The following is a 13,340-nucleotide window of genomic DNA, read 5'->3' as shown; positions in this document are numbered from 1 at the left end:
AAAAAGCTGACAGATAAAATGATCAAGTAACTAGCTTGAATTGGGAATACTGCTCTCGGCCTGTTGTCTCGATCCGTCGCCATAACTTCTGGTAATGCAGGACATTTGCAACTATTCTCACATTTTAATATAAATCTTCCTTCTAGGCATCTCAGCCAAGGTATCTTGACAGCCCTCATCAAGATGTTCAAGTTCCAGATGATGAAGTTATGGACTCATCTATTGCAAAGGAACCTGGTATGTTGCGCATTTCTTTGTTGTTATCCTGTGTGATTTTGTCATGTTCACAATAAATTTGTTCCTGCCTTTCAGTATATCAGATATGTGTATGTTTGTATTTATTTGAAATGTTTTTTCACAGAGGAGAGCGCGTCTTTGAGTATTATGTCTCCAAGTTCGGAGCGACTGACCGTGCTGTCTAGAGTAGTGCCTAGGACCGTTCAGCTGGCTAAGTCGCAGATGTTTGGTGCCGATGATGATGACGAACCTCTCCAAACGACCAGAGAATCCACACCTACACCACAGGGGCCCAGAGGCAAGTTGTGGTTATTGCGTATTGTAACCTGTATTTAATCTTCGTGTGATTAAATACAAGAAGACAGATAGCAGAGATAAGATAAATATAACATGATAGGCTAAGGGAACTAGAAAAAAAATTAGAAAGGACAGGAAGTAATATCACAATGTGCACAATATTCAGAAGGGAGTAAAATAAAATGGATTAATTATTAGTTTTTTCCTAGGTGATAGACAATAACAAGTAGGTATTTGGAAGTTGTAAACATGGATTTACCAAAGAAATGATGCCCGAAACGCTTTGCGTAATAGTGGCTTTAGGCATTGTATGTACTAGCTCTACCTATAAGTCAACCAATCCTTGTAAAAAATTTTTGTATGTATGTACCTTACCTAAATAAAATTGTATTGTAAAATTGTATTGTATTGTAAATTTAAGTGAATATGTGTATGCAATGAGAGTGGTAAACAAGTGAAATGAACCTAAATGCAAAGTTGGTAGCAGCAACCACCATTCACAGTTTGAAGAGCAAGTATGGCAGAACTCGAAAAGTTAGGAGTAGTATATATGCACATTACTGTACTTGTTTAGCTATGAGGTGGGGCTTAAGAGCTGGATCTTCCTCCATGTAGACACAACTCGTTAAGTGCACACTCACACCCAGGACAATATATACTATTATGGGTTCAGAGAGCAAAAAGTTTCTTGTTCCAGAGCCTCAGTGTTGCGATTCAGAGGGGAAATGCCTGTTGCATCTTGGACATTAGTCCAACTTCAGAGGAATTCGAAGAAGTGTTTGACTTGCAACAATGATCGAACCCGTCTGTGACATTCATCAATGTTTCCCATTGTCGTGTTTTTCAAGAGTTCCATAACCTTTAAGCACTTCTTGTATTATTTTTGTATCAACCCTTGTATATCTTGCAACCATCAAATACATAATAAAGCACAAAAAAACAGGAAGGGGTGGTAGGAGAAAAGCACACAGAAACTGTATTGGAGGGGATCTAAACATTCCCTCCAATGCGTTATGCGTGGTTTCCTCCGAGGCTATGGGTCCCCCTTCTTCCAGCCAGAGGTGGTACTCCCTTCCTCTTATTATGGGTTTATATATGTACATTTATTTTTGTATTGCAGTACATTACATGAGATTTACCTTTCATATGCTGTGTTGAGAATATAGTGCTGTAGTTGCATACACATATTGAGATACTGTAATGGTAAATGTGTGTAGAAGTTCACTTCCGCAATCCACCTCACGTGTGGACGTCACTTTGAAATATGTTCAGTAACATTTGTTGAAAATAACACTACTGTTAATATTTTTCAGAGCTACGGTAGCTTACATTATTCTAACTGGAATTCTTGCATCTCTCTCGCATTAAGATTTCCCGTTAACAATTTATTTCCTGATTTTGTAGTGTCGAGCAAGAAACTGATGTTGGCAACAGATTCGTCTTTAAACCAGAGTCGGGGAGCAACAATGAGCCCCGTGCCTAGTGAACCCAAGGCGCGGGTTGTTCTCCACCTTCAGCCACTTGCCATGGCTTCTCCACCAAAAGCCAGTGAGTTTCTTGTGTTTGTCATCATTGTTTATAAAAAATCTGCCTTTTTGGTAATTTTGTGGAGATTCAGATATGTATTCAAATGGTAGATTTCTCTAAATTGCATTAAAAATCTATATAAAATTTAAATTTTGAATGGTGAGCATTGCAGACAGACTGGCCATGAAGTGTTTAGTGGCTGTAAATTTGAAGGCAATTCCATACTTTAACATTCCTATGGTGTAATTGAATTAACTGTATGGTTACAGTACTGTATATATATTGCCTTGTTTATTCTGCTCTTTTTTTTAATAACATAAATTACATATGTTGTGTATCAACGCAAAAAAAAATGCCATTTTTATTTATTCAGATGTACAGACAGAATCCTGCCCTGCACCTCCTTTTCGGGATTCCCGTTGCGAGTATGAAATGCTGCCAAGCGGTTGTGACGTTGGTACAGAGGTGGGCCATGTTCCTCCCCAGCATCAGACGACCATCGTTCCCTTTGCCTCTTCCCTCATGTATGGACTGGATCATTGTTTGTCAGATATGGGGGCTTTCATGGGACGCTCCTTCAGGGTGGGGTGGGGTCCGTGCTGGAATTTGGTGCACGCAGGCACACCGCTCGCTTCAACCACCATGGAGGAGTGCAGTGATGACGTGACTGCGATGGAAGCGGCTGTAACACATCCTTCACCTGCTTCCTTCCTCTTCCTTGGCTCTCTGGCTTCTCATCCCAAAACGGCTCCGAGTGCAGATTCTCCCAGGTAAATGTAACTTAGTATTTTTCACTTTGATTTTGAAGAAACCGTTTTCTATAATAAGAACATGAACATAAAGGGAACTGCAGAGGATCTATTGGCCTTAGCAAAGTAGCTCCTATTTATATATCGAACCAAATGCATATATATATATATATATTTTGTATCTAATAGGCCAAGTTGCATAACAAGCTGTATTTTCTTGAAATACTATATTTTCACAATTTTTTCTTATAGAATGATGAAGCTTTCCATTACATTATGTATGATTTGAATACAGTTTTTATTTAATTTGAGTTAAAACTAATATTAAATGTGATCAAACCTATCCTAATCAAGCCAGAAATTAATGTTCTTAATATAATCTAATAATATGAATTTGAATAAAACAATTTGGAAAGAAATATTTAAAAATAAGAAAAATCAAACTGCTTGTTAAGCATCAAGCCTTGCATACTAGGCAAAGTAGTGCGGCTCTGGCTATTAGGTACGCCATACATATATACATACATGTATGTATATATAGGGTCAAAGCTCAACCCACACAAGCACAACTAGTTGAGTATACATTTTATATAGACAATGTGTGTGTGTGTATGTATGTATGTGTATGTATGTTTGTATGTATGTATATATGTGTGTGTGTGTGTGACCCATAGCAAATTTGATGCTATGGGTCTCTACAATTTCACCAGAGGTGCGCGCACTTTTTTTTTTTTTTATCTAAACTTATCCAGTTTGTTGACATTGTTTTGCTAGGTAAAGATTCATAACAATAATTAGTGAATTAACATTATAGTATAAGTAAATCGTTTTAGTAAACCACGTGGCATTAAATATGCAATTTTGTGTTTGCAGATACAACTTGATGGTAGAAAAATTGCACACGGTCCAACCCCACTCACACACCAAACATGTAAGTCTGGCTTTAGTACTGGGGTGAGGTCATTATCAGGAGGAAGCGTTAAACCATTACGACTTCTGTATATTCAGGTGCAGGGGATGAGTCTCAATAACGTGGCTAAAGTATGTTGACCAAACCACACACTAGAATGTGAAGGGACGATGACGTTTCAGTCCGTCCTGGACCATTCTCAAGTCGATTGTGATGGGGAAGTAGAGACAGGCAATAAATAGGCACGAGAGATAAGGAGCAAAGTAAAGTGTAGTAGAGGGGCTAGTGGTGGGAACTGTAGAGTTCTGTATATTGCACTTGGAACGGGTGACGATAAGGATTTGGGATAGGATGGCGGGGCAGGAATGTTAACCGACCACTTGGACGGTGTGGGATTGAACGCTAACCTGCAAGACACGAGATCGTCGGTCTGCTATCCAATTCAAGTGGTTAGGGTTGGGTTAGTAATGAGTGTGAGCAATAAGGAATTTCATTGGTGTGTATATATTTTTCTGCTGTTGCATCCCTCACTCCCTGACTGCATTTAAGCATGACTTAATGCCAAAAACAAATGTTAGTTCATCCATATGCAAGATGATTGAATTTTCATTCACACCACCCAAATACCTTGATCAGATAACCCAACCCACAAATTAAACGAAAGGATCGTGCCGATCTTTCAGCCTATCTTTGACCCTAATAAGTCCTGACATAGCTGTGCTATGTAGGACTTAATAATGTACCAACTATGCTCACTTATCCGGACATTATGGGAAGGAATAAGCAGGACGAAAACTAATAAAACCAGGGAGGAATATCCTCGAGAGGCAAAACCACAACAATTTTGTTTAGCAACTTTTTGGTATATGACATCTTTGTGCCACAGAATATTGTCTAAAAATTATTTGCAGTGTAATACTCTTCAAGTTACTAAAGTTTTAGCTAATAAATGTGTGTAATTATGTGGTTGTTAATTTTCTTTTGAGCAAAATTTGGATTTTTTTTAATTCATATTTCACAGTTATATGAGCTATAGAATTAAAAATTATATAATAAAACCTGAATTCATTATTCCCTCCAGCACTTAACTGAGGCCAGTTTAGAATGCGTATTGGAACGAAGTATTTTGGACATTGACGAGATGAGCGAATCCAAAGACCCAAAGTGCCCCTTTTTCCGGCCAGCGAAGGATATAGACTTGCTGCATCAGCTGGCAGAGACTGCTGCATCGTTTGGCCACGAAGACCCCACTATCTCCAATATATTTAATCTGTGTGTGGCACTCTGGGGGAGATTGGACTTCTACTCTCCCGAGTCGGGTGAGTCGATGCAAGATTCGTTGGGTAGGTATATAAATCGTACTTTAGAATACTATGCAACACATGTTTTACTTCTCTATCAACGATTGTACTAGGTGGAAAAACTCAGAATATTCTTGCTCTCGTTTGCTTAAATGATATTATATTTTAGTGAAGTATGTAAAAGTTGTGTCACCAGTGTCAAAATATGAACACTGAAGTACTGCCTGAGCCGCTGAGGACATTGATCCTTAGAATCAGGGCAAGATAACACAGGATAAGGTAACTGTATTGTTGGATAATTTGCCTGTGTTATCCTAAGATGTTAACCGTTCACGGCTGCTTTGTCTAGTGTTATGTACAGCGTTGGGTACCATAGCCAAGTTTGACAAAAGTTTACCCGTAGAAAGGTAAATTAATAAATAAACTTCTATTTTGTTTTAGGGGATTCTACCTTCTGTTTTCAGGTCTTTGGTCAGGTCCTTGGGGTCAAGTCTTTGGGGCCAGGTCTTTGGGGCCAGGTCCTTGGGGGTCAGGTCTTTGGGGCCAGGTCCTTGGGGGTTTGGTCCTTGATGTGTTTGGATCTACTGTGGTGCGGTTGGGTCTTGATTGGTGTGGGTGTTTCTCTAGCAGGGTGTTTAGATCTCCTGTGTGGGGATGAGATTCGGTTGTATGGTTGGGTCTTATGGGTTAATTTCTTTAGGCATATTTTAGAAAACTGCAAATGATGCATGATCTGATTTTTGATGATTCATTCCAAGCCATTGTATAATTTAAAAACTTAAAAATCTAAATGCTGTGTATCAGTATTGTTTGACAAAATATTTAGCTATAATTTATTGTATAGGAAAATGGTCAAAGCTCTTTGTCGAGACCTGATGCCATCTTGTTTGTGTTGGGCTCAAACTCGGTCTTAAATCTTGGTTCGAAAGTCGTACACAAATTTGTGGTTTGCTTCGTGTACAATCCCTTAAGCGTCGTATTATTTACCCTGAATCTGCAAAAAGGTACTGATAAGGGAGCCGATCGGCCGAGCGGACAGCATGCTAGACTTGTGATCCTGTGGTCCCGAGTTTGATCCCGGGCACCAGCGAGAAACAATGGGCAGAGTTTCTTTCACCCTATACCACTGTTACCTAGCAGTAAAATAGGTACCTGGGTGTTAGTCAGCTGTCACGGGCTGCTTCCTGGGGGGGGGGGGAAGCCTGGTCGAAGACCGGGCCGCGGGGACACTAAAGCCCCGAAATCATCTCAAGATAAGTGCTAAACAAATTGGCAAACAGTGTAGATTTTTTTGGTTTAAATTATTCTCAAGAAAAATGGAAGGAAAATGTATATATCTTGAAGGAAATTTTACCGATTTTGTATTGTTCACATTGTTTTTCGTCCACAGATGGCGAGAGCGATTACAGTGTGTCTCGAGCACGAGTAGAAGCCGTAAGCCAGTGGTTAGAAGCAGTGAGTCATGCAACTGTCCAGGAGGAAGTGGCCATTGCCTTAAACAAAGACAACAGTGAAGAAGGCTACCTTGATGCTGTGTTTGCTCATTTGACTGCACGACAAATCTCCGAGGCTTGTGTCTTGGCACAGGATGAAGGTGAGGTTGTAGAAGTCTGTTCATCTTTCACAAAAAATGGTAAAAGGGATAATTGAGACGATGAGCCACGATAACGTGACTGACGATATTATATACGGTATGTTGAATGAAGGAGACGTCTTGAAATTGAAATAAGTTTATTGAGGTAAAATACACACAAAGGGATGAGGTAGCTCAAGCTATTCTCACCCCGTTCAGTACATCGTGTTAATACATACATACACACACATCACAAACAATAAACGTATTATCGAACATTCTGAGAGATAAACATATACATTTCCTCCTTTTCACAAGTAAGGAGACATCTTGGTTATGCAGCCATAAATTTGCCAAAACTTTGTAAAAATGATGTACTAAATTGCCAGAACCTAACCTAACCCTCAAATAGAAAATGTGGCAGGCCATCAATTTTGTGAGCCGTTAAGATTTTTAGTACAATATATTTTGGGCTTTGGGGAATTTATACATCAAAATGCAATGTATCATTCAAGAGGACAGGTTGGGTTATCAGTTTTAGTTTAGTTCATTTATTATGCACCCCATACCCGTCTTGTGGGTGGTAGTGGAAAGGGTTACAGAGGCACATAATGGGCTCAGGGACTGAACCCCACAATTCATTTAGCTAAGCAAGTTCAGCATTGGCAATTGTTGAAGAGTAAAGAGGTCTCACTGGAGGAGAAGGCTGTAGTAGAACACTCAAACCACGCATCAGAAAATATGGAAAGTGATGACATTTTGATCCTACCTGGACCATTATCAAATTTTGTAAAGAAAGAGTGGTAGAGAAAGTCGATACCAGTCTTTCTTTACTCGACTTGATAATGGTTCGCAATAAGCCGGAAATGTCGTTATTGCCTTTAGTTTTAAATGTGTGGTTTGGGTGTCTAATTTTCAGGCAGATTATGGTGATCATACTGTTAGCAAGATGTAGAAAATATTTGATTACTATTGGTTCTAGAAATCAATTCCTGGTATACTGTTTACTTTTATTACAAATTTTCACTTATACTTTACTCCTAATTAATTCAATCGATTCCTATATATTTCCAACTGGGATTCATGCCTGCATGTATCTATGTCATGGCCACCAGCATGGGGGGAAAGCACAGTAATAGATGTGCTCCTGTATCCAGCATGTTTTCATTTTACAGTTAATGCCGCGATGCCTTGATTTTTCCTCAAAATAAAGCCTTCTTCAACTCCATATCGTTCAACTATTTCCTTCATCGTTAAACCTAGATGTACTCTGTATTTCTGCCTGAAGCTATTTTGACATATAATAGGAATCACTTTCGAGGAAATGAGTCCTGATTCCAGTCCCCTGACCACTACGATGCGTGGGATGTGTCAATACTCTCACGCATCACAGTGGTGCGTGATAGTGTTGGCACATAGTTAATTCTTCATTTAATTCAAGTCCTGTTGCCAGGGACAAGTACTTTATAGAAGCTCTAATAGGTCAGTTACTGACCACCTCCAGCCTGCAATCCAGAATAGTTGCCTAACTCCTGTGGTACCTATTCGCCGTTGAATAAACAAAGGCATGAGGTGAAGGGAAACAAGCCCAATCATTTCTGTCTTGCCCCAAGGATTAAACTTGGTATCCTCAATTGAGAGTTGGGAATGTAGACCACTGTATTTTATAACTTTTGAAGCTATTGTGAGAATTTGGAAATTCTTTAGTTGAATTAAAATTAAATTTTGTGCAGTTCATAGCTTTACTGATTCGCTTTAGGTGATCACCACCTGGCTTTGCTGTTGGCCCAGGCTTGCCTTGGCCAGGATGCTCCACGACAGATTCTAGCACAACAGCTAGCAAACTGGGCCGAGGGTGGAACTGATGCCTTGATGGCCCCATCTCGGCTGGCACTGTACTCGCTGCTAGCTGCAGCCCCCACTCACCAAGCCTCTCACACCACAGTTAACACTTGCCATGGACTTGACTGGAGAAGAGCATTTGCCCTTCATTTGTGGTTAGTATACTGTATAAGCATCTGTTGGTGTGCAAGCCATGAGTCACAATAACGTGGCTGAAGTAGTTTGACCAGACCACACTAGAAGGTGAAGGGACGACAACGTCCATCCTGGACGGACTGAAGTCGTCGACTTCGGTCGACGATATTCAATCGACAATATTGACAACTGAATATTGTCAATACTCGACAATATTCAATCGACTCAAGTTGATTGAATATTGTCGATTTAATATTTTCTCACAATCGACTTGAGAATGGTCCAGGACGGACCGAAACGTCGTCGTCCCTTCACCTTCTAGTGTGTGGTCTGGTCAAATCTGTTGGCGTATATGTGGTAGTTGTAATATACATAAAATGCATTATAATTGGTAGTGCGTGTACTTCGGGTGTTCAGGATGTGAGTTTGATGCTAATGTATGGCTTCAATATTTTCTCACAATAGGTATGTTTGTCCGGCAACTTCGACCATAATGGAAGCTCTTCAAGAGTATGAGCAAGCAGCAGGACTAAGAGGAGATGCACCTAGTTACTGTGAAGCTCCTCTACCTCCATATCTAGCATACCAAGCCTTACCTAATGGCATGAAAGGTAAGTTTGGAACTTGAGAATGCAGTTTAGAGTACACAGTATTAGTGTCTTACATCAAATTAATTGTTTTGGGGCAATAAGTTTTGTTTTTCCTGTCATCATCTGTCTATTGTAACCTGACCTTCATCTATCGCCGCATCATTCATTCATCTATCTGTACTGAAATCCATTCATCCTTACACTAGTTTGTCCATCTCTCCAGATGTAAGTTATACTAACCAGTAAAGACATATTACATCCTTTTCCCAATTAATGACGCCATCTTCTCCCACTTAGGATGCTAGGAGCCACGTATTCCTGGAATTTGATAGGTGGATATATTAATTAATCCCAATCCATCTTGTTTAAATTCCTCCCAAGAAATACAAAAGCAGCTCCAGAAAACAATGGCTGCTTTGTATGGCATTGTTGAATGTGAATAGAAGATGATTGAAATTGTTCGAGGATAAGATGCCTGACAAGCAAGGCACGAGACAAAGCCTAGAGGAAATGAGAATGATACACAGTATTGTATTGTGTATGGAGAGTAAGATCAGAAGTATAAGTGGAAATGAAAATAATACTCAATGTGTGTTACGCGCATGAAGCGTTACTTTATTTATTGCTCTCTCTCTCATATATTTTATTGAATTCCTGTACTTTATTAATGATGATTTACTTTTCAGCTAGCTATGATATCTGCTACCACTTGCTGAAGTTGTATACCGATCCCATGCACCAGCTGGAAGCACTACTTAATCCTGCCACCATCACGCCAGACCCACTGGATGTTACTGTCAGGTCGGAACACATTTGGGTTTATTGCTTTAGAAATACAGCCTTTGATTTATGTGTTCTATGTAAGGTATCCCTGTGTTCTTATTCAAAGTTACGCAAGCGCATGTGTGGGTCAAAGCATTTAAGAATGTGTAAGATGTCGTAATAACGTGGCTGAGAATTAATTCCTAACCCACATATGAAAAGGAAAGGGACAACATTTCGGCCAATTCTGAACCCTCATCGAATCGTGTGAGGGAAGTAAGTCCTTGACGCAGGTGATGAGTCACAATAATGTGGCTAAAGTATATTGACCAGACCACACACTAGAAGGTGAAGGGACGACGACGTTTCTATCCGTCCTGGACTATTCTCAATCGACTTGAGAATGGTCCAGGACGGACCGAAACGTCGTCGTCCCTTCACCTTCTAGTGTGTGGTCTGGTCAACAAAGTCCTTGACACATGTTGCTAAAAGTCCAGGACAGACCCAAATGTTGTCACTCATCCTTATCATATGTGTGGGTTGGGAATTCATTTAAGAGTGTATAGCTACCACAGTTTCAAGTACAAAAGATAATGACAGCATCTGAAGCCTGCAGCACATGAAGCATTTGCTAGAGTGTTTTACATGTTTATTTACCAATCACTTTAGAGGACTAGATATTTTTCTCTCATATAGTAAGATAAAGGGTTAAAGGTTGTCTTGAGAATTACTAGAGCAGGGACGGGGATACCTGCAGCCTTTAGGCCACTTGTGGCCTTTTATGGTACTCGGTGCGGCATCTGAATGCAATTTAAATTAACGAAACTTCATCTGTAAGGTTGTTACTACATCGTTGAATGTATACAGTACACAACGCAACGTGCAGCCTTGTGAAATCTCCGCTAAGTAAAATACGGTCTTGGTATGACGAAAGGTTCCCCAACGAACCTGGAGCCGGTCGGCCTAGCGGACAGCATGCTGGATTTGTGATTCTGCGGTCCCGGGTTCAATCCCGGGCGCTGGCGAGAAACAGTGGGCAGAGTTTCTATCACCCTATGCCCCTGTTACCTAGCAGTAAAATAGGTGCCTGGGTGTTAGTCAGCTGTCACGGGCTGCTTCATATGCGGGGACACTAAAGCCCCAAAATCATATCAAGATAACCTCAAGACTCTCAAGATAACCGGTGTACTAGACCATAACCAAGGGCAGGTCAAATTTAGGGAGTGAAACGAGTGAGTGAAGTGCAGTAACGTGAAGAGATAAACAGGAAAAACCCCTTTACTGTTTTTACAGGTGTTTGCTTGACACCTTGTTTTGATCCTTCATGGACTGTCGTGTTTCCCCAACTTGTATACTGTATTAGGTTGTCCCATTATTAAATTTTCCTTCTCTTTATCAGCCTTTGTTTTTCTTCCTCTGTCTTGATCCTATCCTCTTATATTATTTACACCATTGCAATCTTTAGCAGTTGACGACATCTTAATGCAATCAAGTTATTATTTATGTATACAATCAGTTCTTTGGCAAATGTTTTAATTCCCCATTAAAGTTCTCCATTATTAGCCTAATTATGACCCCATTATTACCATTATTATTATTATTATTATTATTATTATTATTATTATTATTATTATTATTATTTCCTTGATTTCATGGGGTGGAGCACATGCTCAAAAGAAAAAAAAAGCTGTTCAAATTGAAAATCAAGTATTTCTTGAGACGTCGTTAACTACCATTAATGACGTCTCGAGAAATACTTTATTTCTAATTATTTTGGAGTAAGATACTTGAACTAAAGTTGGGAAAAATCTCTTAAAGTCCAAATATGAGTCATGGTCCAAAAGGATTAAGGTATTTAGTTATATTTTCAAAATAAAGTTCAGTGCAGGGAGGCCACGTCTGGGGCGGGAGGCCACGTTTTCCCCTTCAGAAACTTGTATTAATCTTGCATTGTGGTTTTATTTTCAGCTGGCTGCTGTGGCGCATCTTGGAGAGTCTCAATTACCAGCACCTCTCGCGACAACTAAGTGCCAGTCTTCACCTGAGTATGGCAGCTCTCATGGAGTCAGCGGGGCAGTGGCACTGGGCCATTTTTGTCCTTCTTAATATTAATGAGGAAGAAAGGTTAGTGATGCTATTAAAGTCATCCATGGTATAATGAATTATATTTGCAAGAATAATTGCAAAAAACGTCGGATTCAGTTATGCATTAGGAGCTACGTAGATAGTGAAAGGATAAATTGTTCCTTTCTGCACGCGGGTTCATCCGTTATTCTTATATACGTAGAGAATATTTAAGGAGACGATAAACCATGATGATATTTCTTGGAATAAATGAATGAATTCTTTTTGGAGTTCTTTCGGAGGTGTATGAAGTTCCATGACATATTTGTGGATAGTAGTCGTTATAGTCAACTAATGTGAGGTTACAGTCTTCAAAGTTGTGATTCACAGACGCAGGAAAGAAGTGCGAGAGCTTCTGCAGCGTCATGTTGCCGTCGGTGAAGAGAACGAGAGCAACCCAAAGTATGCTATGCAGGAGGACTTTGTAATCTCAAAACTCAGCATTCCCAAGAAGTGGATACACCAAGCGAAAGCGACTAAGGCTCGCTCTTTAAATATGTAAGTATTTACTAATATTTTGGTTTAACTCTATAAATCTTAACAGTTAGGGAATGAAATGTGGAGTTGGGGAGTGGGTGAAGTGCAGTTAGGGAATGAAATGTGGAGAAGGGTTGAAGTACTCCACATTTGAAGAGGTCCAACACGTAGGTGGGACTTGAAAACAAGGATGCTGTAAGGGGAGATGACGTGGTTAATAACCAGCATCCTCGGAGGGACGAGAAAGCACTGTGCTGTACAAAAGAGAGGGTAGAGGGGGGGGGGGAAAGGACAGACAACTTGAAATCGTAAAAAGGTGAGTGTGGTTATAGACCCTCATGGGAAACTTCTGCTGTAGCCTCGTGCTGTCGGGCAGCTTCCCTCACAAATGGTATTTGACAGTGCTGTGGCTTTAATGTCCTTAAGGCACTCTAATTATATCAAACTTACGTGTCATAGATTTTTCTGCTAGTATGCCATCATACTGGCAGAATAAGGAGCAGTCTTAAGGAGCAATATAATGCATTAGAGTAAATATTTTAAGCTTAAAGCAAAATTCTTGGGATCAGTAGTATGCAATACTGGTGTCTTGGTGTGGCATTTGATGTGTTCTTTAGGCTTGTGAAGAGAGAATATTTGCAATCACATTTGTGGGAAGGGAAAGGAGAAGGGGGTATTACATGTTGTGACGACCCCGATGATAACTAAGTGTGGCCGCAACGTCCCTCTTGTGGCCAAAGGATGGTAGGTAAATTGAATGTGTGCGTGTTCCATATATATACATTCCATATGTAAGCCCTGTGGCTCCTGTTGAAC

General features: G+C 40.0%; 1 protein-coding gene across 10 annotated transcripts in view; it reads left to right on the top strand.

Moving 5' to 3' along the window:
* LOC123774367 (nuclear pore complex protein Nup98-Nup96) overlaps positions 1–13,340 on the top strand; it is a 53,986-nt gene that overhangs the window by 35,547 nt on the left and 5,099 nt on the right. For 7 of the 10 annotated variants that reach the window (XM_045768556.2, XM_045768546.2, XM_045768552.2 and 4 more), the window contains 12 exons: positions 147–237; positions 362–535; positions 1,939–2,082; positions 2,435–2,831; positions 3,684–3,741; positions 4,802–5,063; positions 6,412–6,615; positions 8,354–8,591; positions 9,037–9,182; positions 9,848–9,962; positions 11,892–12,047; positions 12,378–12,545. In XM_045768556.2, the coding sequence (XP_045624512.2) occupies positions 147–237; positions 362–535; positions 1,939–2,082; positions 2,435–2,831; positions 3,684–3,741; positions 4,802–5,063; positions 6,412–6,615; positions 8,354–8,591; positions 9,037–9,182; positions 9,848–9,962; positions 11,892–12,047; positions 12,378–12,545 (2,153 nt within the window). The remainder of the gene's footprint in view (positions 1–146; positions 238–361; positions 536–1,938; positions 2,083–2,434; positions 2,832–3,683; positions 3,742–4,801; positions 5,064–6,411; positions 6,616–8,353; positions 8,592–9,036; positions 9,183–9,847; positions 9,963–11,891; positions 12,048–12,377; positions 12,546–13,340) is intronic. The other 3 variants (XM_045768557.2, XM_069307897.1, XM_069307896.1) reach the window with 1 other exon arrangement.

This window comes from Procambarus clarkii, chromosome 61 (genome assembly GCF_040958095.1).
Source record: "Procambarus clarkii isolate CNS0578487 chromosome 61, FALCON_Pclarkii_2.0, whole genome shotgun sequence".
Lineage (NCBI taxonomy): Eukaryota > Metazoa > Arthropoda > Malacostraca > Decapoda > Cambaridae > Procambarus > Procambarus clarkii.
This window is presented reverse-complemented; position numbering and strand designations above follow the sequence as displayed.